The 25,665-nt window shown below is 39.7% G+C and overlaps 1 protein-coding gene and 1 pseudogene across 1 annotated transcript; one reads left to right on the forward strand and one right to left on the reverse strand.

The window, feature by feature from the left end:
• Nucleotides 1-25,454, reverse strand: LOC127686353 (zinc finger protein 431-like). The gene is made up of 5 exons (XM_052184484.1): nt 25,349-25,454; nt 16,800-16,907; nt 12,337-12,463; nt 12,050-12,110; nt 1-10,775 (listed from the first exon to the last, which is right to left on the reverse strand). Exons 1-5 carry the CDS (start codon nt 25,349-25,351, stop codon nt 9,533-9,535), a joined length of 1,542 nt encoding a protein of 513 aa, XP_052040444.1. The 5' UTR covers nt 25,352-25,454; the 3' UTR covers nt 1-9,532.
• LOC127686355 (60S ribosomal protein L21-like) lies at nt 15,650-16,213 on the forward strand (annotated as a pseudogene).
• Nucleotides 25,455-25,665: the final 211 nt, after the last annotated feature.

The raw sequence follows: 25,665 nt of genomic DNA on the forward strand, positions 1-25,665 counted from the left end.
ATGAGGTAGAAAAAAACCACTCAGAATGGTTTGTGCTTTGAAATCCTCACAGTCTGCCTACTCCCAGTGACAGGCCTTCTCTAACAAGGCCGACCTTCCTACTCCTTCCCACATTGTCCTTCCATCTATGGAACAAGTATTCAATCGTAAGCGTGTATTGCAAGTGTTCCCATTTGTAGCCGTCCAGCAGCCATGGGCGAATTGGGTTTACCTGAAAGGGGGACCAGAAATGAAAAGGGTGAGAAACAAAAAGGGTGAGAGAAGGATAAATCCAAGACAAATGTTCTGATCAACGCTCAAAGTTTCATAATAACCTTTGTGTTTATAAAGGAAAACAAGCACACAACCCATCCCCTTCTTCAGCAAGGTCAGCATAGGTGGCCAAAACAGCTAAGTTCCAATGGGAACCTGCAACTGCAGCCAAGACAGAAGTCTCTGTCCAGGTTGATAAGACCTGTTGTGGCAAATGTTCATGGTCTGCTTAGCCTGCTCAAGGCTGGGAAACTGCTCAGCTCATTCTAGAATGGGAAAGGCTTACTCAGAGCTGGGAAGGCCACACTCATTCAAACCTCCAGGAGGTCTTTATGCAAAGTACAATGAGCAACCCACAAAATGAACAAGAGACACTTCATGATCCCTAAAGCTGTCAAATTCACATAGACAGAAAGAAGAGCGCAGGCTGAAAGTTGGGTGGTAAAGGTGAAAATTAATGTTTTGGTAGACACAGAGGTTCAGGGTGGAAAATCAAAGTTGCTCTGTAGTTGGGCTGTGGCGTTTATATATCATGTTCTTTTTTTAAAATATTTATTTATTTGTTATATATAATTGTAATTATATATATTATAGCTTATATATGAATGCTCTGCATTCAGACACACTGGAAGAGGGAATGCATTACAGATGGTTGTGAGCTACTATGTGAGTGCTAGGAATTGAACTCAGGACCTTGGGAAGAGAAGTCACTGCTCTTAACCACTAAGCCATCTCTCCATTCCCCATATATCATGTTCTTAACACTGTTGAATAGGATATTTGAATGTCGTAAGATGGTAGATCATGCATATTGTGTAGTTTACTGCAAGTAAAAAGAAGATCAAACAAGGATAATAAGAGGAAGAGGAGGAAGACAAGTGGGTAGAAGAAGAGGGGAATGGGGAAGATGATAGATACCAGGGAAGCCAGGACACAGAAGTTAGATAGATGGACTTCAGGAGGCATCCATAACTTTGTTCCACCTGGAGTAAGGACTGGACTCTAAATCACTAGAAACACCATGCTGAGTGAGAAGACCAGACTTTGCTCCACACAGAAAGGGCACAGACCCCAGGAGAGCACAACAGCTCGGGGTGAGTCCCTGAACATTTCTCTTTGAGAAAGTTTGCACAGCTTCACAAATTATACCTGTTGTGTAATGTTTTCCATAGATATGCAAATGAACCAGTGTGTAAATAACTCAAGGTAAAGAAATTACTTGTGTAATACTTTATATATGCTTGGCCTAGGATGTGGATTTATTACAAGGTGTGGCCCTGTTGAAGTAAGTGTGGCCTTGTTGGAGTAGGTATATCACAGTGGGTTTGGGTATTAAGACCCTCATTAGAGCTGCATCTAAGGCAGTATTCTGCTTGCAGCCTTCAGATGAAGATGTAGAACTCCCACCTCCTCTTATACCATGCCTACCTGGATGCTGCCATGGTCCTCTCTTGATGATAATTGAATGAACTTCTGAACTTATAAGCTAAACCCAATTAAATGATGTTCTTTACAATATTTGCCTTGGTCATGGGGTTTGTTCCCAGCAGTAAAACTTTGAGTTGCCTTGCAAGCGTGAATCCCTGAGCTGAACCCTAGCAGCACTTAGGAGAGTGTGACCCCAGACAGATATCTGTCTACAAATTGGTTTAGGTCAACTTCTACCCAGATAACTACTGTTTGAGTAACAGAAGCTGTGAGAAATTTTTATTCCACTTTTCTATAAAAGAGAATGCAGTCGTGCACAGTTTCTCAAACTCCCCTGTAGCCTGACTGAAGTGACTCTAAAAAGGGAGCTCAAGAAACTAGATGATTACCGAGGTGAGGAGGTACAGGGCATCTCAAGAAGGTGTAAGAGAATTGAGATGATGGAGTCACCCAAGAATCAATGGGGTTGATGCACTGGGGATATATAACCCGAAGAGGCCACCTAAATCCAGACAGTAATCCCAAGGGAAGTGATGGAGACAGCAACCTATCCACTAAACTTTCAACACACAATTTATCTTGTGTACAGTAAATGCTGGCACCAGGGATGGAGCAGAGTCTGGGGCAATGGCAAACCAATTACTGGCCAAGCCTGAGACACAACCCAGGGGCAAACACCAATCTCTAACATTATGAATGATACTGTGTTGTGCTTCCAGCGAGGAGCACATTGTACTGAGAGACTCCACCTAGCAACTGACTCAGATACAGAAACCAACAGTCAAACAGTGGAATTCTTCTGGCAAAATAGGAAGGACATGGATAGGAACTCCATAGGAAGACCAACGGCATCAACTAACCTAGCAGCTCCAGGGGCTGAGTCAGCATCCAAAGAACATACATGCTCTCGACCTAGTTCTCCCAGCTCATATGGGCCAGATTGCAGCTTGGTCTTCAGGTAGATACTAAAGAAGTAGAACAGGAACTATCCCAAAAGCTCTTGCCTGTACTTAGGATAAATTCTAGGAGCTCGGTTGCCTTTTCTGGCCTCACGGAGAGAGGAAGTGAATAAGCTGGCAGAGACCAGAATTGCCAGTGTGGGGGATGGATAACCAGGTGTCCCCACCTGCCCAAAGGAGAAAAGGAGGGAAGACGGGAGAAAGATTGTGGGACCAGTGAATGGGAAGGGGGCACTGAGAGGGATATAAAGTGAATAAGTAAAACAATAAAATTAAATTTAAAAAATGGGGCTCATTTGTACAATGGAAAATTACATAGCTATTAATAACAAGAACAACAAATATATGGAACTATAAATTATCACCCTGGGTGAGGTAACACAAAATAAGGATATGCAGAGCATGTACTCACTTATAAGTGGATTTTAACCACAAAGTACAGGAAACCGATGGGACAATCCACAGACCTAAAGATGCTAAATTATAAAGAGGGCACAGGGTAGATGATTGAATCACACTCAGAAAGGGAAGTAACAGTCTTCAGAAGTGAATGGGGGAGGAAACTGTGTTGGAGAGGAGGAGGTAAGAGGGATGTTGGAAGATCCCATGTGCTGAGAGATGGTGAAGAGAGTCAGTGAGAATCAGCAGCAGGCTAGTGAAGGACATTTCCAGGATGTACCAGAGACCTGGAATGAGGGAGGATCCATGGCACTGATGAGTGTGATTGTAGCTTACACTCACTCCCAAGAGTGTGTGCTATGGAGCCTGAAGTGACTCCCAGTGAAGGAATGACTATACTAACCCATCTACAATACCTTCTTTCCTACAGGAGGTGCGGGGACAAAGAAGGAATGGGATCTGAGGGGATGATCTACTATTGACGGGTCCAAGTTCAGACCCACTCCATGGACAAAAAACAACCCCTGACACTATTAATGATATGTTGTTATTCTTACAGACAGAAGCCAAGTATAACTGTCCTCTTAGAGGCTTCAGATAGCAACTGTCCAAATGGAAGTTGAGACTCAGAGCCAAACAGTGGATGGAGCTGGAGGACTCTTGCAGAAGATTTTCAGGAGGGACTGAGGAATCGGAGGGAATAAGAACTTCATAGGTAGACCAACAGAGTCAACTGATTTGATCCTTAAGGGTTACCAGGGACTTAAATATTAACCAAAGAGCATCCATTGGCTGGGCCTGGCCCACCACCCCTACACATGTGTATCATGCATACAGCTTGGATCTCGTTATTCAGGCAGTTCCCCACAATAAGGCAGAGACAGTCCCTCACTCTGCTGCTTGCCTGTGGAGTTTGTTTTCCTAACTCTGCTGATTCTTATGGAAATTGCAATAGAAAAAATGCTATTTTACTACTGCAATATTTCAGCTAATTTTGTTTTCACATCAGTGAGATGGCTCAGTAGGAAAGGTCTACAGTATGCAGTTCCGGAAACCTGTCATTGACTACTGTATAAAGAAGGCCAAACAGACCCCACAAAATTGTCAGACAGTCTCCACCTATCATTCTTAGCTTAAAAACTCATAACACATTACACACACACACACACACACACACACACACACCAGAAATGCTTATTAAAAACACATCTCATTGTTGTTACATAATGGAGCAACTCTAGATAAATCCCATTCAGGGCATGCTTCAAGATGAAGTGCCAACTGGTAACTAATGGGGGCGTGAAGCATGGAACATCAAAATATATGGGCATATAAATAACAATCAAGATATTCTGTGAGATACAGTTTGTTCCTAATTGTCCAGTTTAATGACATCTTTAACAGAAACATGAAAAATGCTGTTTTGGATACATATGAAGTATTTCTTTCTTTCTTTCTTTTTTTTTTTTTTTTGGTTTTTTGGATTTGGTTTTGGTTTTTAGAGATAGGGTTTCTCTGTGTAGCCCTGGCTGTCCTGGAACTCACTCTGTAGACCAGGCTAACCTCGAACTCAGAAATCCGCCTGCCTCTGCCTTCCAGAGTGCTGGGATTACAGGCATGCGCCACCATTGCCCAGCTCACATATGAAGTATTTCATGATTATCATTGTCTCTTCTATTAAGCTTTTTAACATTTACACTGTTAAAATGTGTTGACAAAACAGGACACATTGGGGTGCATCTTCTATGCTATGACTTGTATTCAATAGACATGTGAAAATCAAGAAGTAAAATATAACCTTGAATAATGAATGACATCCAAGCCAGGCAACATAACAAATCACAGCATCTGGAGGGAATTTGTAACACTTGTGTTGTGACATCATAGGTGACCCCACATCCCACTAAAGATTTAAGTCAAATTAAATTCTTTTATAAGTTGCTTTAGACATTGGGTTTTATCATAGCAACTGAAAAGCATTAATACACAGTCATAAAGTTTGAAACTTGGTTGAGATATTTTATGTAATTGAAAAGAAGTATAATTACAATTTCAAACAAAATATAGAGGAACATCAAATTATATAGCTTGAATAGATTGGTGACACATTTTTTTCTCCTGAAAAATAATCTTGTGTGTTGGCTATAGATCTTAACAATTCCTTTATAGCCATAGATTCTCTTCAGTGTGGTTCCTTACTTCCTCAAATACCACTGTGATATGCAAAGAATTTAAGATTGATTATAGACTGAACATATCACTCTTGTATAAAGGAAACTTAAAGTACAAAATGTTTCCACACTGAATATAAATATGGGTTCTTCTGCAGTATGACTTTTACTCATGGTATTTAAGAATGTGGCTGCATGCAAATGATTTACGAATTGCTTATTCACAGGATTCCTGTCTGGTATGAGTTATATATTTGTGGATAACTGTGTTGTAAAAAAGACTTATCACATTAATTCCATTGGTAGGGTTTCTCTCCAATGTGGTTATTTTCTTATTTATTGAAAAATGACTGATAGGCAAATATTTGGTGTAATGGTAATTGGTTAATTCCCTCTATTCCCTGACAGCGGAGTGCAAGAGTACCAGTAGAACCAGCTGAGGATAGGAATCCACAGCATCTCAAACGTGTGAACCTCGTGCAATTTTGGAACTGATTTAACACAAGTAGCATTAAAACCAATCCACAATATTTCACCTTTTTCGACCATTAAGCGGGCCTTTTCTCTCAAATATACATTGAATATAGTTATAATAGTTATGTAAACTATAAGGTATGATATACACTAACATCCATTCCTTCAATTTTGCCAATATATGTACATTACTATAGCATCTATCCTAGCTTAAAGAGTTTACAGTCCTATACCTGAATTGTTTTGATTTTGATTTGCATTACCATCTGAAAACCCATCCTTCCACATCTACATTATCTTCCTTGATGCTAAACAACTTTAAGTGTGATATTGAGACTATAGCAAGCCTTCAACCACATCAGAGTTCTGAAAAATACTTCATTTATGGGAAGCACTAAAACATAGCTTACAAAACTTGCAGAGACAGCCTACTACATATACAGGCCCCAATTTCTCAAAATGTTGGCTCAACTGTCTTCAGTGTCCTGGCACACCAAACTCTGACAGAAATATTATGAAGGACTAGTTTACTTTGCCTTGGCAGAGCTAAGCTGTTAACTATTCTGAGTCTTGTGTCCTTTCCTTGACAGTATTTTCGTCTGTAAATAAATTAGGGAAATTCTTGCCCAGTGGCTATCTTTCCAAAACTGGAGAAACTCCATATAGAGGTTATGATGCTCAATATCTTCTTTGAACCATAACTGGGGTGTTGTCAAGAGCTGACATGTCTATTAGTCAAAATTCTAATAATAATAAAATGATTACAAGTGCCAGATTCAGTGGATTTCTTATATTTTTGAAGAAAATCTCTCTATAAAGTATATCTGAACTGCTAAATGTTGTCTAAGCTTAGCCATTTCTATTTGAATAAAATTGAAAACACATTATTATAAATAAATCAGAATCTAATATAACCATGTGTTTACTATCTGGCCCTTCAACTGCATAACTTAATGATTTTAAACAGATTATAATAGCAGCTATAGAAGGACTGGGTCAGAGGCTTCTTTTCTTAAATGAGTTGCATAGACACAATGCCTATCTAAGAGCAAACATATTAATTTTAAATTGTGTGCCAATATCATATATTTTTACCAATGAAAACCTCAATGTTTTAGCATTCATTTCCAGTCTCTGCAGGCTTAGAAGACTCAGGGTTTGACTGAAGTTCAGTTATCTGTCTGAAAGCTACATGAACTGAGTCCATGTTAAGTCAGCAACTATTTCTGAACCTGTTCTGGAAACAAGTCTCTGGAAACAGCATCAGGAGGCAGGGAGCTGGAACAACACGTCATCTCAGTGTCCCTGCCAATGAATCTTGTCAGAGGGGAACATTCTGCAAAATATGAATCTTACAACCAAAATTTCAGTACTATTAAGATATTCATGTGGATTGTGCAAGGTACACAGACCAGTTAAGGCTTAATTTGTGCTCCTTGTTTGATCAGGTAAAAGACAACTATCCTTTAAGGAGTTAATTTGATCAATAATCTATTGTAATAATTCTTCATTCATGCCATAGGAAGGATGACACAATGAATCTTAAGTGTTCCATAACCAACTATACATATTGTCTAATTTTAGCTGATGTTTTGGCTAGAGACATTTTATGTCCAGGCCAGTTACAGGGCTGTTCCCATGTGGAGGAATCAGCAAATCATATTTCCTGCCTGTTTGATTTTCACAAATATATATATATATATATATATATATCACAAACATTTTTCTGTAGCCAAAATCTTCAGGGTGTTTTCCCCTGTCATATCTGATCCATATCACTCTGGATGGGTACAAAGCCTTTTCTTCTTTCCTATAAACACAAATATAGAGACTCTCCCATAATAGAATGCTTTTGTTCCACTAACACAAAATCAACAATGGTATAGACTGATTCAATTAGTGGCCTCCCTTCTAGTCAGGCTTGATCTATTTTCACATCTCTTTTTAATATCATAAAACCACCAGACTTATAACCACACACATTTTGATTATTAAACATTTCAAAATAATCAAAACAACGTATACAATTGTTATTATCCTTTTTGACAGGGCTCCTTCACTATATCCTGCCTTATTCTCATACAAGATCAAGGCCTAGGTTTATACTATTTGCCTGAGATAAGGTTATTTTGCCTAACCCATGCTCTTGACCTACATTTTAAGATCAAAAGACTCAATTTATTTATTTATCTATATATACTTAGATTGTTCCTTCTTTGGAGATTAATATCTCTATGGATATATATATATAGTTTCACTTTACATACCATGAACAAACATCCTTTCCTATGTATTTAACTTCAATTAAATCCCTTTCTAGTCACTGTATCAGCCTATTTGCAGGCTCTTAATTGTCCCACCTGGCCAGCAAATCCAACATTCCTGTGTTGCCTACAGTCAAAGAATCGAAGTGCCTGCCCTGCCATAGACGTTTAAATTTTCCTTTAAATTTATTTTTCCATTCATTCTTGAATGTGTAGTAATTAATACCTCTTATTATTTGTTGAGATAGGGTATCTGTATATCTTTATGCCTTTGTTTCCTACATTTAAGATCAAAGGCCTGGATTATTTTACTCCATGTATACCCATAATAAACACTTAAACAATTACCAACATCACTTTTTTATCCTAAAAAAACAATTAAACAAATCTCAGTCAGGATAGGCCCCTGTTTGTAAGCACACCCTAACACCAGTAACAGTGTCAGACCTTGAGGCCTCCCGCTAAGCTGGACCCCAATCTGGGCAACATCACTGGACCTCCTTCTTCTCAGGCTCTTCTCCATACTTGTTCCTGCAGTTCTTTCAGACAAGAAAAATACTGGGTCAAAGATTTTGACTATGGGATGGCAGCTCTATAACATTCTGGCGCACAGTGGGGGAGATGTGTGCATTATGGTTCACAGACTAGGTTCTGAGTGTTCTCTCAAGTCATAACCCAGGAGCAGCTTTATTACAATAAACCCCTGTTATTTTTGTTACACGTTTGATTTCTGTTGCTTATGAGAGGCTCTACCAGGCTCAAACCAGAGAGGCTCAAACCAGAAAGGCTCTACCACATTGTTTATACTCAGACTTTTTATCCAGTCTGATTACTTTCATGATGATGAAGAATGTAAAAATGTGCAAAGGCTTTCCCATATTGAATGCATTCATAGGGTTTCTCTTTCATAATGATTAAGTCTTCGAAAATTTGAAAAGGCTTCACATTATTAAATATATTCATAAAATTCTATGCAGTATGGATTGTTTCATGGTGATGAAGACTGTAGAAATATGCGAAGGCTTCACCATATTAAATACACTCAGCTCTCTACATTACGATATCTTTCATGCCTTTGAATATGACTGACAAGTGAAGGCTGTACCAAATTGCTTACATTCATAGGGTTTCTTGCCTGTCTTCTTTTATGTGTTTGAAGGTGATTGCAGTGTACAAAGGCTTTATCTCATTGATGATATTCATTGGGTTTCTCTTGAGTGTGTCTTCTTTCACTTACCTGGAGAGCACTGTGACTTGCAAAAGGCTTACCACATTGCTTATATTCATAGGGTTTCTATCCAGTGTGTATTCTTTTCTGTTAGGAGATGACTCTTTTGTACAAAGGCTTTACCACATTAGTGGCATTCAGAAGATTTCTCTGCAGTACATGTTCTTTTATAGATTTGAAGATGATTGTGATGAGCAAGGGCTTCAGAACATTGTCGATATTCATAGGGTTTCTCTCCTGTATATATTTTTTTGTTTTTGTTTTCGGTTTATGACACTGAAGACCACTGCTTCTTGCAAGGGTTTTACCAAACTGGTTAGATTCATGGGGTTTCTCTCCTGTGTGGATGTCATTCCTTCATGCAAAGGCTTTACCAAATTGGTTACATCCATAAGGTTTCTCTCCTGTATGTGTTCTTTTATGAAATTGAAGAGCACTGCTTCCTGCAAAGGCTTTACCACATTGGTTACAATTATACGGTTTCTCTCCTGTATGCGTTCGCTTATGGATTTGGAGACCACTGCTTTGTGCAAAGGCTTTACCACATTGGTTACATCCATAGGGTTTCTCTCCTGTATGTGTTCGCTTATGTATTTGAAGACCACTGCTTTGTGCAAAGGCTTTACCACATTGGTTACATTCATAGGGTTTCTCTCCTGTATGTATTCTTTTATGACATTTGAGGTCATTCCTTACTACAAAGGCTTTACCACATTGGTTACATTCATATGGTTTCTCTCCTGTATGTGTTCTTTTATGCCGTTGGAGACCACTGCCTCCTGAAAAGGCTTTACCACATTGGTTACATTCAAAAGGTTTCTCTCCTGTATGTGTTCGTTTATGATATTCAAGACCATTGCTTTCTCTAAAGGTTTTACCACATTGTTTACATTCATAGGGTTTCTCTCCTGTATGTCTTCTTTTATGACGTTGGAGACCACTGCTTCCTGCAAAGGCTTTACCACATTGGTTACATTCAAAAGGTTTCTCTCCTGTATGCGTTCGTTTATGATACTCGAGACTACTGCTTTGTGTAAAGGCTTTACCACATTGTTTACATTCATAGGGTTTCTCTCCTGTATGACTTCTTTTATGACATTGGAGGTCATTCCATCCTGCAAAGGCTTTACCACACTGGTTACATTCATAGGGCTTCTCTCCTGTATGTCTTCTTTTATGACGCTGGAGACTACTGCTTCCTGCAAAGGCTTTACCACATTGATTACATTCATAGGGCTTCTCTCCCGTATGTGTTCGTTTATGATATTCGAGACTACTGCCTTCTCTAAAGGCTTTACCACATTGTTTACAATCATAGAGTTTCTCACCTGTATGTGTTCGCTTATGTGCTTGAAGAGCACTGCTTTGTGCAAAGGCTTTACCACACTGGTTACATTCATAGGGTTTCTCTCCTGTATGTGTTCGCTTATGTATCTGGAGATGACTGCTTCGTACAAAGGCTTTACCACATTGGTTACATTCATAGGGTCTCTCTCCATTGTGTGTTTTTTCACGCCTTTGACTATGACTCTGATATGGAAAGACTTTACCACATTGAATGAACTCAGAGGACTGCTCTCCAGTAAAACTTCTCTCATGTCTGCAAATACAATTGGCAGATGTGAAAGCTTTCTCACATGAATTATACTCATGAGTCTTTTTATCTGTATGAATTCATTAACAATTGGCTTAATTATAAAGAGCAATCTGATCTAAATATTACTTTGTTTACATCAAAGGTGTCCCCTTCATTATGGGTTGTTTTACATCTTTGATGATAGATGGAATGGGAAGAGTATTGATTACCTGGCTCACATTTATAACATACTTTTTCTATAAGAGTTTATTCACATATTTGAAAAAAAAAACCCAGGAAGACCTCAGAGCTTTTGCACAATGACTGCATTCTTAAATTATACTATTATCTGAGTAATTCTACATTTGGAACATGAACAAATGCACACAAAAAAAATTCCTAATTCCCTAATTCTCATAATGGTTTCCAGCAGGTTGAGTTGGTAAATGTCCCTCCAATAATGTTGGAAAACTAATTATTTATAAACATATAGCACATTTAGAATATCTACTCAAAGTGGGGTATACTGCATATCTTTTAATTGTTCTGGAAAAGAGAAAGTTATGATACTTCTTTCAATATCCCTATGGTCACATGGCTTGTATCCATAGTAACCTATGCCATCATATCAAAAGAAGAATAACAACTGAAAAGGTTTCACAGTACATTCACACCATTGACATTTTTTCCTCATCTAGATGTGGTATAGGGATAAAGGTTTCTCTGCAAAGCTATTCCTGAATCTTATAAACTGTCCATCTCACTAAATTTATCAATGTTATTACAAGTATATCATTAAGCACAGATTTACTATGGATTATCTGCTTATTACAAGTTTTTGGACGTACACTTATCACCTAATCAAAGTGTTTCCCTTTCAGAACAGCTAAGTGGTGTGAGAGTAAAGAGCCTGGCACTACTACAGCATAGCTCTAGTGGGCTTGATTATATACTAGTGACATATCTGCTAAGCCACTGTTTCTCCATGGCTCTAGTGGGCTTGATTATATACTGGTGACATATCTGCTAAGCCACTGTTTCTCCGTGGCTCTAGGGGGCTTGATTATATACTAGTGACATATCTGCTAAGCCACTGTTTCTCTGTCTTTGAACTTAAAGGAATGCCTTGCAAACAAAACTTGGATACCTGTCATACACATACATGGGTTTGTGAGATTTAATAATCATCCACAGCAGAAAGGAGTGCAGATTTTACCCTATTGGTTTCCTTTACAACGTGTAGCACATATTAAAATTTCTTCAAGGCATTTTCTTATCAGCTTGCACAGGAAAATTACCTTCCATGACTTCTAGAACTTTGAAAATGGTCTTCAATAGTATGTTCTTCCCAAATGTAGCCTAGAACATGGTAACAGAGAAAGTATGTTAGATTACTAGGAATTAGGCAACATTTAAGTTACTAACATGAGTGAACCATGGTCCACTTGAATGAAATCATTGGTTCTTTAGATTTATTCTCCTCATTCTTTCTCATTCTCAACTGAAATTACAAAAACAAATAACAATAACAAAGAAACAGTTGTGCCTACATTTTACAAAGTAAATTTAAAAAGCACTGTATTACCTATAGCTGTGAGATTCCTATAGGTCTCTAGCATCACACCTTTGTAGAAACTCTTTTGAGAAGAATCCAGCAAAGCCCACTCTTCCTGATTGAAGTTCACATGCACGTCATCATAGGTCACTACAGCCTAAAAGACCCAATACATGTGTACATAAGAAAGCATGATACTGACACCAGTGTAAATGTGTACTTCAAATTGAATAGTTGCTGACTGACCTGCCCACCCACATAGTATGTTTTGTCCAATAAGCAACAGTCTTTTACAGTTGAACAACAACAAAAACTTAAGTAAATGTAGAAGCAAATAAATGATCTCTGCTAACCTGTTGCCCCAGTATTAGGCTATTGGGTATGGAACCATGTAGAATGCTGCTAGGCCTTCCCCATTGCTGTTTCCTGAGACCCAGTACTCAACAGTGCCCTTAGGACTGCAGTTTCCTCTCACCTGTCCATGCCTCTTGTAGATACAAAAGACCATTTTCATAGCCTCTTCTCTCCTTGCCCCATCGCTGTGTCTGAGCCCCCAACTATGGGCAGAAACCCCCAACTCCACCACAGGCCTGTCCTCCAGAAGACTAAGCAGTCTGTCTAAAGACACCACCCACCATCTGCTACCCTACGAATAGTCTCATAGTTGCTCAAAGCACTGCAATACAATAACAGGGAAAGCTTCCTCTGCCTGTTTCCATGTGACCAGTTTTCAAGTTTTCTTCAAAATAACAGCAGGAAAAATGTGAACTTGACCAATGTAACCTGTGCTTGTGTGTATGCACAAATAAAATCATATTTCATAACATCAATAAAAATAACTCAAAGTGACCTCTAAACTATTATATTTCTGACCGTGCAGATACTACTAACCTGTCTTCCAAACAGACAGGCCCCATGCCCTACAGCTCTCTGTAATGTAGGTGATCAGAAAGTTGGGCTATGGCTCTGCAATTCTTCATGACCCCTAGTGATTTCAGGCAAGACCAGTCCCACTAGAGCTCATACACAAACAATGTTGAATGATAATTTAATGCCCACTTACTGCTATATGCATTATGTTACAAGTTGTGGAATCTGTCCTATCCACCCCCCTCCCCAGCACCATGAACACCTGAGAACTTCTGGATCTCAGAAGCTCATTTTGTAACCCAGAATTGAATTTCTGTGAATCATGCCATGTTGATTATGGTAATTAAAAGCTCAAAGGATTCTAATCAAATATTTCTGAAGGATAATCTCCATCACCTCTTTTCTACTAACTTCTAAACTATTTGTAAAATTAGTCACACAAAACTGAATGTAGAAGGTCCAGAAATTCTAGAAATCAAACCATCACTTTTCCAATGTCATCCTACTGCACACCAAAAGCAATGCCTGTGTGTACACACTGGATAGGGACATTTAAGTTCCACACTTAGCCACTCCTAGGGCTACAGGGCCTCCTCTACCCATGTAAACCTACACGCAGGAAGGATCAAAGGCCAAGGGGCTCTGATATGATCACTAAATTTACCAACAGAACCACAGTCTGACCTACAGTCCTTTTTAGAACCAGCAGATCAGACTCAGATAGCTCAGCAGACTTGCTCCTCCTGGCCTGGCGATGGAGACACTCATGTTTACCATCGCATGGCTTTTAATCTTCTTCAAAGCTTGCAACAGATGAACTTGAAGAGAATCCTGAAAATAACCTGCATGCTACCTTCCACTAGAGTTCCTGATAGAAAGGCCTGGCCAGAGTCCCTTATTAACTTGGAAAACACAGCTGGGACTCAGGACAATAGCAGCTCCTGTACTGGAGGATCACAGAGCAAACACAGCTGGGACTCAGGACAATAGCAGCTCCTGTACTGGAGGATCACAGAGCAAATGACTCAGACAGCTGAAGCTTTCCAAGCTCTGCAATTCCACCATGGGTGCACACAGAGCCCTAGTCAGGGAAATTGGCATTCAATAGAAGGTTCCAGTCTCCCAGAGCACTTATTTTCCTTTTTTAGATATAGTATCTTTTCTTTCCACATTTAATTTTAAAAGCAATGTCCAGTGCAGCCATCTCTGCTTCATACTGAGCAAGTCCTACAGCCAAAGTGCAAACAAATTCATATAGTTACAACAATTAAAAAGAAATAGTGGCTATGAAATTTAAAGCAAGGAGCAGTTAATGGGAGGAGAATGGAAATAAAATGAAGAGATAAAAAGTAAAGGGCATCACTGCTCCTAGGTAAGGTGGAGTTGGAAGTTTATTATACACAAAAGAGAGAACACACCCAGAGGCAGGGATATCTGGGACAGTCTACAGTAGACATGACCTTGGACCTGGTGGGGAGAGGAAGGAGGGAGAAGCAAGAGCCAGACCAAGAGAGCAGAATGAGTAACGATAGATGACAAAGACCAGCTACCAAAGGGTTGGACTACAGAAGGAATGGCAGCTGGGAGATTGGCAGCCGTGCTCCTGGGGTACACGGTGAGGTATGCCAGCCATGTGCGGTAACAGGGAGGTACTGAGGTCTGCTGAGAGAACCAGACTGCCAGGTTTGCTTTGGTTTGTTAAATAGGTCACTCAGCCATTTGTCCCAGGGTTTCAGACTTAACATTATGGAGGAGAAGGAAAAAAGGATGTAATTCTACCCTCAAAGATTATTTTTAAAAGTTAAAATACACTTTATGGTCCTGTTTTTTAAGGACTAAACATATGTACTAGGACACACCAAGTAGAACTCACATCTTTACTCTTACATTCTGTACTTTCAAAGAGGAATAATAGCATTCCTTCTAGGCTCAGTCACACCAATTTGTATAGATCTTCTTGTGTTTGAACTAGTGAAAACACAGTATTTTGGTTTCTGGATAGAAGTTCAGTTCCTCATTTAGATTCCCATTGCCTCACCTTCCTCCTTCCTCCTCCTTTCCTGTGGAGCGATTACACCAGCTTCATCTTTGGTCAGTGAACTCAATTCTTTTTTTTTTTTTTTGTCATAAACATTACTCCTGCAAGGATTGTATTTAAAACAGTGAGAAATGAGCTCTGGTCACGCTATTGCCGCCTGTCCCCCCAGCATCTCAGACATCAAAGAAGACATCGTGAGTGAAAGACAAGCCCAGTCTATATAATGAGATCCTGTCTCAGAGAAAACACAAACATGTACACACACAGAGTAATTAAAAAGAAAAGTGAATGCAGTTCTTATACAGGTCCCTCTTTATTTGTAATCCCCCCCCCCCCCCCCCCCCCCGTCACACCTACTCCAGGGAGACTAGCGAACACTCATTCACTGATCTTTTCCTTCTCACAAACCAGCCAGGGCTCAGCTTAAAATGTGTTGCAGGCCTTTCGGCCGCAGCAGCCATCTTCCAGTAACTCGCCAAAATGACGAACACAAAGGGAAAGAGGAGAGGCACCCGGTACATGTTCTCTAGGCCTTTTAGGAAACCTGGAGTTGTTCCTTTGGCCACATACATGCGAATCTACAAGAAGGGTGATATTGTAGACATCAAGGGAATGGGCACTGTTCAAAAAAGGAATGCCCCATAAGTGTTACCATGGCAAAACCGGAAGAGTCTACAATGTCACCCAGCATGCTGTGGGCATCATTGTAAACAAGCAAGTTAAGGGCAAGATTCGGGCCAAGAGGATCAATGTGCGGATTGAGCACATCAAGCACTCGAAGAGCAGAGACTGCTTCCTGAAGCGGGTGAAAGAGAATGATCAGAAGAAAAAGGAGGCCAGAGAGAAGAGTACCTGGGTTCAGCTGAAGCGCCAGCCTGCACCACCCAGAGAAGCCCACTTTGTGAGGACTAACGGGAAGGAGCCCGAGCTGCTGGAGCCCATCCCATACGAATTCATGGCCTGATGTACAAAAGAGAAATAAAGGACCCGGACTGCAAAGTGAAAAAAAAAATGTGTTGCAGGGCCGTCTTCCATGCATTAGGTATCAGATGCCGGATTAGGTGTTCAAAGCAAGTCTTCACTGCATGGCATAAGAAAAACCTGAGCTACAGGAGCTGTTGCTCTAAACAGACAGATGTGAAATCTCCTTAGAAAAAGAATGAAATTCTTAAATGCTGGGAAATATTGGAGAAAAGAAACAAGTAAGAGATCAGAGCACCTATACACGAAGAAGAAGAAATTTAAAAAGTAATACCAAAAACGACTTTTTAAAAAGAAAAATATAATTGAAAAAACATCAGTGTTCTGACTTTGAAAAAGAGCAACCCCTCCTGGTACTGGGAATGGCATTAATAAGATAGTGTTTGATCCTGCCCCTATGTGCAGTGTTAACTGCTGAGATCTATAAGGTGACACACACAACTACAGCTAGTGGTTTGTGTTTTAAATTTCTGACCTGACCTAAATATGTCAACTGTAGCAAGGAATGTGTATATCTATATACTGATCCTAACCTGGGAATCCATTATCCACTGGCTCAAGCTAACCTGCCCAAATTAAACATTAAAATTACAAAATCATTTACCCTGACTGATTCAGGTCCTTCTGCAGAAGGGTGAAACCTGCAGCTGGCTCCTTTAAACTTTGGTCTGTGTTGACAGTGAACATAGTAAACCATTCCTCCTCTTCTCATCTGAAGGTGGAAGACAAGGACAGTTTAGTATGTGACTGAAAACAGCAATTATTGAACCCTGTTGAGATGCATTCCTTTAATTCAAGAATTTAGGAATTTCCATCAGGAGGAAAGCAAAGTCATTGACATGGGGAGCGACAGACTGGGATCAAGGCTGAGACAATATTGCTAGACCTAGAAATATCTCTATAAAGGGAAGAAGATGCAGCTTTCCCAGAATCAATATATCATCCAAGAAAGAAATCACTCTACATAGAATTAAAACATCAATTAGGAAAAAAAAAATCTCTTTAATGACAGCATGGACTCATGTCTGGATAATGCTGAAAAAAGAGCCAGCCCCCCCTCCCCCTGCAAAAAACAACAACAAAATAAAAGGATTTTGGATTCTACTCATGCTGTCATCCGTAAGTTTCTTTCCAGGTTATTTTGTTTAATTGTTCTCAGGTTATTTTGAACAATTTAAATATGGACTGGAGATTGCAAGTCCTACTTAAAGACAGCTAGGAGATTTACACAGCAAAGATCCCCAGAATTATTTATGAAGTGCATCAGAGCCCTGAAGTAACAGGTCATTCTTCAGTGATGGGTTCTGAGTTGGAGGTCGCAGAAGATGAGAAAGATAGCAAAAGTAGAAGGTAGAATGTACAACAGCTGTGGTGGGGAGATCTCGTATAAGCTATGCCTTATGCCAAGTAAGCTTCTGAAGAGTAGCATCTTATATATGACTCAAAGGGGAAAAGTGGAAAGAAATGGAGACTTCTATGAAGTCAGCAGAAAATATCATACAATGGGACAAACCCAGAAGTCTAATAAAACAACGCTGTACAAGAGAAATACCAAGTATCTTAAAAAAAAAAAAATTACTGACCAAGCCCACAGTGGACTTGGGCCTGATAACCATATCCCCATGGGGTAAAAAAGTTGGAATCTCAGAATCTGAAACAACCCTTCCTTAATGCCCTGGCAACTAAACATTAACACCTCTCCCAACCCTAACTCCGGTTTCAGAAAAAGAGTACTATTTTATTTTCAACACATCAGAGCTTTAGGAAAAGCTCCCAAGGCCTGGGCCCCGTGTGTTAAGGGTCTGGAGTTTAAGAAAAAGTTATGTAGGCCGGGGAGATGGCTCAGAGGTTAAGAACACTGATTGCTCTTCCAGAGAACCTGATTTCAATCCCAACAACCACATGGTGGCATACAACCATCTGTAATGAAATCCAACACCCTCTTCTCATGTGTATGAAGACAGCAATTGTGCACCCATATACATCAAATGAATAAATCTTTAAAGAAGGAACTATGTAATTCTCTGTACATTAGGATCAAGCCTAGGTTGATTGTGCTTGCCCTAAACACAACAGTGTCCTTCCTTTTCATAGAGCTGTCACCAGGTATAGTCCTGCCCTTGAGGCAAAACTATGCTTTTCTCTAGAAGAAAACAGGATCCATATGGCAGACCAGGCCTTCACGTTGGTTGTGATCCTATAATGCCACCTTGAGCTGCTTGTTAGGGACCTGCAGTTTGACATCAGCCTAGGCCTAATGGCTGATTATAAATCAGATTTGTCCCCTTTGTTATGATCTGGAGACAAATGTCTGGACAATCCTGGTAAACAAACATGTACAGAACTATCCTATTCTTTAACAGGACTTATTAGCATACTTCATACCTGACAAATGTTTTATATGAAGTCCTGCTTCACCTACATTCCTCTTAAGAGTTCCTTTACATCATCAATTCTATTCTTGTACATCACAACTTACTATTAGAGTGCTACCCAACACATGCGATGTTTTCTACAGCCTCCACAAAATCAACTCCAAATGGAACTTGTCAGGATCCATGATGGGACAAGCTAATATATTAGCAGGTGACCATCCTGAAATGGCCTGCTTTGGATTATTATACAATCTGCAACAGGTGAGTACTTATTAAGTAAGGCTGTAAGGGATTCATTTTAGGAAAGATTCCTGCCATTAATATGTTTTCCCTGTTATTATTAAACATATATAATAATCAATAAGTAATAGCACACCCCTTTGGAGCAGATCTCTATAGACCCATGAAGATGTATTATCTTATAATGGTGCTATGTAGACAAATAGATGGCTTGTCTTAATGATGATCCTATGAGAATTCCTAAAATTATAACTGTGGTTATTAAGCTCTTTTACAGTGGGACTGCTATTAGGTCCATTTCTGATAGTCAAAACTGCAATAAGATCACTGCAAGTGTCACCTCCCAAGGGTCACCAGTTAATTGCTCTTAGATGACAACCAGACTTTTCCTCCTCGGAGCACATTCCAGGAGGTTGTAAAACAATTGACTAAAGGTCATAAAAAGGGAACTAACGATTTATTGTAGGTCCTAGGACAGAAGATAAAATATTGATTGGGTTTACTGATACAAAACTTCACTAATAACTTGATTATTTTCCTTTCCCAAGTTAGAGTAGAATTTTTCCCCTTCCCCACTTGGACTAGAATCTTTTTGCCTTTCCCCACTTAGAAAGTTTTTTTTTTTTTCTTTCCCTGCTTAGGATCTTTCTGCTTTTCCCCTTAGATAGCTTTTATAGGAAACTTTCTACAACTCAGTAATACACACTATAACTTTTCTAAGTGCCCCATTTTCTTCCAGGGACTTCCAACTAGCAGGCAGGCTGAAAGTTAGAGCCCAGCAGTTCCTGCTATGATAGAACAAAGGCCACAATGCTCAATCCTCTGCTGTTAGCTGCAGGTGTTAATTACCTAAGTCTTTCACCCTCTGAAAGAGCAAGAAAGTTTTTTAGGACTTTTAGAAGTTGTCATCAGCATTTCAGTACAGTTAGAGAGCTAGAAAGCCCTGAGACCCTCAGACTTTAAAGCCATCACTAGAGTCCTACTCTGACTATACCACTATCCTCTCCAGGCTGAGAGGCTCCCCGCATCACTCCTGGAGCCTGAACGGGGACGTTGAAGAAGGTAAGTAGACTCAGATAGGACTCTCAATTGGGTCTTGCAAACCCCTTGGACAGGGAGTGTGTGGCTCTGGAGGGTGAGATATAGTTGGAATTGCCTATTGCCATCAGCAGAGGTTGATGTTGGGTACCATCAGTACCCGGGTTTAGCCAGGAGCCATCAGCTCTGGCTTTAAATTGCCTGCTGCCATCAGCAGAGGCTGATATTGGGTGTTATCAGTGCCTGGCCGTTCTGTTGGAAGCTCTCAGCAGCCATCTCAGGTCAGGAGCCATCAGTTCTGAGTTCTATGTATTTCGTGGGCAGCTTTCAGGACGGGACAAGGTGAATCTACAGACAGAGAGTTCTTTACAGATGTTATTAAGCATACTCTTAAAGGAAAAGGCATTGAGGCCAACACTAGCCAGCTAACTGACTTTCTTCAATTTATACAAACTATCAGTCCTTGGTTTCCAGGAAAGAGAACTTTAGATACATGGGAGGAAAGTAGGCTCAGATATTAAAGACTGGTTTACAGAGAATGGAGGGTTAGAAATGGCCCTACAGCGTTTGCTATTAGGAATGTGCTTAGGAAGGCATCAGCGGGTAACAAAAAAGCCATGTGTGCTCAGGAGACAGTAGAGTCTCCTCCTAGTGAGGGGACTCTGTTACTACAGTCTCTGGCTCAGGACCTAAGGACAATGTTTATTCCTGACAGAAGAGTCTAAGAAAAGTAGCTCAGAAGAGGTTAATGGTGAGTCAGCAAGGAAGGATCAAGCTCAGAGGAGGAATCTCACTCTGAAAAGAAATTGACAAAATATCATAAATATAAGTGGCTTATCATGCAGCATTTAAATATAAGTCATTCCACAAGACCCCCTGAAAAATGTAAAAAGAAACCAAGGGGGTCCCATCAGATGGATCTGCTGCTGGTGTGCCTCAAACTCAGCAACAGGGTAAGCTGTTAGGCTGCTTCCCAGTGACTTTGGAGACTACAGAGAGAAGGATCCCTTATGGGAACCTTTGGCATTTAGATTGCTTGTGACTCCTCATGATGGGTTTAAAATAGCCAGAGCCTATCTAACTAAAGATGAATTTTTACTGTGGATGGATAGATATAAGAACTTGGCTCAAAAAGAGTTGTCTAAGATGTCTCAAAATAAGAGGGAAATGAAAAAGTTAACATATGAAATGTTTATGGGCACAGGGGAATGGTCTGAAGAAACAACAACAACAACAAAATGACAAAGGAAACTCTTGTAAAAATCTCATCTGCAGCCCTAGAATCGAGGAGACGCTTGCCTAACAAAGATATAAAATTCAAAAGGCTTGCTAATAGAATAAATAAGCCAGAAAAACATTTTGAGAAATCTGTTGCTCAGCTGATAGAGGCTATGGAAAAAATAGTTCTTAGCTCTGAGGCAAAAGATATTGTTTTAAAACAACTGACCTTTGAGAACGCTGCCCACTTTTCATTCTCTTCTAGAGACAACTAAATAATCTGGAAATTTATTTAAAGCATGTGTTGGAGGTTGTTACTTCATATTTTCAAGGTGTACCTATTACAACAACCTCAGAAGGCCAGAACACTATCCAAAATCTTACTAATTAAGGACAGAAAACATTTATTAAATCAAGCTGGGCTCGCAAAAGTTATTCAATTGAAAAGACTGGACTTACCAGCAAACAATGTCCTGGTAAGGCAGGAGGTGCCATAGATTGTAATGCCCCTGGCCCCACTCATAGCAGAAATCTAACCTAGTATCCTCCTTGTCTGAAAGGGTGCCACTAGTGTAAAGAGTACCGAACTATTTTTCATGAAAACGGTACTGCCTTATCTGGTGCTACTGTAATCCCTAATAATTCAGGAATCTTATCAAACCATGGAAACTGTGAGGGACCTACTTCAAGCCCCTCAGACAATAGAAGTAATTCAACAGCCTCAGGTGACCAATCCATTTGTCAAAGGACTATTCAACAGCTGCATCTGGCAATACCAGGTAACAAGGACTAAACCTCCACAAAAATATTTACTCACAACTTCTCCTCAAGTCTTTTAAATACTAAGGACTAGCCCTTTAAAAAACAAAACAAAACAAAACAAAAACTGTGTAACTGACTTACAGTTAATTTACAATTTTACCCCCAACTTTCAGAATTACAAGTCTCGCTTCAATTTAGAAATTGCCTTTTTTCTATTGGACATGTTTGAGTTCATCCCATGCTTCCTGGTCCTATAAATGAAGGTAAAGATTAATTTAATTTCTTTTTTTTTTCCTTAACAAAAGTGGGTTGCTTTTCCTACAAAGGTAATTCAGCAAAGTTTTACACTACAAATCACCATCGCACTCAGTAGGACTGCTCCTGCATTCCCACAGAGCTGTCAGCTAAGCTTGGGAATTTTGGGAATTAACCTCTGGTGAGCCTGGGTCCTTGTAACTTAAAACAGACAAACGTTACATGTGTCCTGTGTTTTGGAAAGTTAGCCTTTATTCCTGTATGGATGCATGCTTAATTCTCATTACTATTTATGCCTTTTCTGAACTTGGGGAAACTTTCAAAGATATGATACAGTATTTGTTTCATTATTTTATAATCTTGGATATGTCAAGAGCTCAAAATCAGACAATGTCTTTGTTTAAACTTAGAAGCCTTTTTAAATTGGTGTTTGACTCTTAGTTTCTCATATTACACTGACATCCCTATAGTACACGGGGACATGCTATTGTGGAATTCATCAGACCTTAAAAGATATAGGCATCTAAATTACAAAATAAAATCATAACTATTCAGCTCCTTATAATACTTTATTAAAAAATCCATTTCTAAACATTTCAAGCCTCTATTAAAATAAAGACCTACTAACTGGATAATAAAAAAGACTGGATGTTTGTACAGGAGAAGATGTTTAAATATTTACAGGACCCTGTAGATGCCAGACCAGCTGATTGTGCCAGGCCTTCTCCATGGACAGAGATTTCCACACCTGCCACTTCCTTCAAGCCTATGTCAGAGTCATCATCATATGCAGACTCTACACCATGCCAGAGACCCCAGCAAAAGAAGACACTGAAGACATGGTTCCTAATTGCATTTGATTGGACTTTTAATTCTATACCCGGAGGATAGAGAGGATATAAAATTGTTAAATATAAATCTATATGTATCATTTCCTACCAGAATGCTATTTTGACCAATTGTATAACTTCATTCACCATGTGTCATAATGCTTTTTCTCATTGTACACTAACTACCTTATGTTTTGTCACTAATTACTTTCTCACAGCCCTGGTGTAAATGCTTTTGCTTTGTTTGCCTTGGTACAGAATGTTAATTCTCTTTCATGATCTAAGAGATTTATAGCTGAAGTAATCTTGGACATTACAACCTTAATTGCTATCTTAGGATCAGTTGCAACTTCTGCTGCCTTCTTAGTCCAATGGGTATGCACTGCTAATTCATATATATATATTTAGCACTGATTACTCAGGATAGTACAGATAGAGTCAATGCATTAAAGGAAGCCACCTTTTACAGAGAAATTCAGGTTCAAAATATTAAAACACGTTTAACTATCTCATGTCATGCCAATTTTAAATGGATTTGTGTCACCCCCTGCCCCACAATGGGTCAGAAATATCCTGGTAACAGATAAAAGCACATCTACATGGTGTGTGGAACAATTCACAACTTGCTGTTGATACGGACACTTTACATTCCCAGGTCAGTGCCATCAGTCACTCCTGACTGAAGAGTTCCTCAGCAGCAGAATTGGCTGCTTATTTTTCAAATTCTATCATAAATTTTGTTAAAGATAATTCTTTTTGGAATTTTCTTATAAATTTGGGAATTATGATAGGATTACTTATTTTGCTTCTTTTTCTTCTTCCAGTCATCCTCAAGCGCTTAGGGTCTGCTATCAGGATTGCTCAAAGGGAGATATATACGCTTCATTTATATTATTCGAAGGAAAAGATGTCAGGAGCCATAATGGGACAAGCTGATATACTAGCAGGTGATCACCCTGAAATGGCCTGCTTCGGATTATTATATAATCTGCCACAGGTGAGCCCTTATTAAATAAGGCTGTAAGGGATTCTTTTAGGAAAGATTCCTGCTATTAATATGCTTTCCTTGTTATTATTTAACACATATAATAATCAATAAGTAATAGCACAGCCCTTTGGAGCAGATCTCTGCAGACCCACAAAGATGTAGATAGTGATGCTATGTAGACAAATAGATGACTTAAGTCTTAATGATGATCCCATAAGAAATCCTAAAATTATATATATGATTATTAAGTTCCTTTATAGTGGAACAACTATTAGGTCCTTTTTCTGATAGTCAAAACTGCAATGAGAACTATGCCAGCCTCCCAAATGTCACCAGTTACCTGCTCTTAGATAGTAACCAGACTTTCTCTACTCAGAGCACATTCCAAGAGGTTTTAAAACAATTAACCAAAGGTCATAGAAAGGGAACTAACGATTTATTATAGGTGCTAGGACAGAAGATAAAATATTGACTGGGTTTATCTATACAAAACTTCACTAATAGCTTAGTTATGCTTTTGAACTTTCAGTGAACCCATTGAGCTGAGACATGTGATTATGTTTAGCCAGATAATTGTTCCTAATGGACATGCGTGTAAACATTCTCTTTTGTAAACTTCTATTTCAATTTATGATTCGATTTTTTGTGTGTGTGAACTTGTGATGAACTCTGCAGCATGTGACCATGTATTCTGAAAGATGTATAAGTACTGAGGACAAAGGGAGACGAGTTAGAGTGGAATGTTTTCCCCGCTTAGGATCTTTCTACTTAGAAAGCTTTCATAGGAAACGTTTTGCAACTTAGTAATAAACTCCATAACCACTTCTCTAAGTGTCCTATTTTCTTCCCGCGACTTTCAACTAGCAGGGTGAAAGTTAGAGTCCAGCGGTTCCTGCTGTGATAGAACGAAGGCCACATTGCTTAATCCTCTGCTGTTAGCTTGCAGGTGTTAATCACCCAAACCAGCGGTCTTTTACCCTCAGAAAGAGCAAGAACGTTTTTAGGTCTTTTAGAAGTTGTCACCAGCATTTCAGTACAGTTAGAGAGCTAAAAAGCCCTGAGACCCTTAGACTTTAAAGCCACCACCGGAGTCCCACTCCGCGCCTACCTTCTCCCGGGCTGGGAGGCTCCCGGCTGGAATTTATTTGTTAACTGCTAAGGGCAGAACTTATAGAAGAAAACACAAATACGGCCTCTCAGGTTTGGCATCCTGCCAAGTATATTTCCACACAACCCACGGCTGCAAGGATTTGATGCAGGTGCAGCTTCCATTATAAAGTTATTCAGACGCCACAGCCAGGTACAAGAGAAGACCACAAAGGACAACACAGGTGGCTGCAAGTGTCTGGCTGATGCTTGCCATACAGCCGCGGGGAAGACCCACGACACACACAGCCTTTGCTAAGGCGCTTGCTCCTACCATTCGTGGGAGATAACCCTGACTTACCATGTCTGGAGTTCTGAGCTGTCCTGAGCTCTCCTCACAGCACCCAGCAGAGTCACTTCAAACACACCACACACTGACACTCAAGCCTGCGGAGTTTCAGGAAGGAATTTGCAGGCTTGGTGCCCGGAAGAGCCGCCTCCTCTTCTGACTGGGGCCCGTGTGGAGGTTGTGATTGGCTAGCGAGTGTTGAGTGACATGAGCACCACTCTCTGGGTTAGAGTGTGTTAGAGAGAAACAGCATAGTGGTTCCAGCCTGGGGCCATCAATCCTTTGCCAGGTCTGCAGATTTGAAATTCAGTAGTAGCAAGAGTGCCTCT

Source organism: Apodemus sylvaticus, chromosome 5 (assembly GCF_947179515.1).
Source record: "Apodemus sylvaticus chromosome 5, mApoSyl1.1, whole genome shotgun sequence".
Lineage (NCBI taxonomy): Eukaryota > Metazoa > Chordata > Mammalia > Rodentia > Muridae > Apodemus > Apodemus sylvaticus.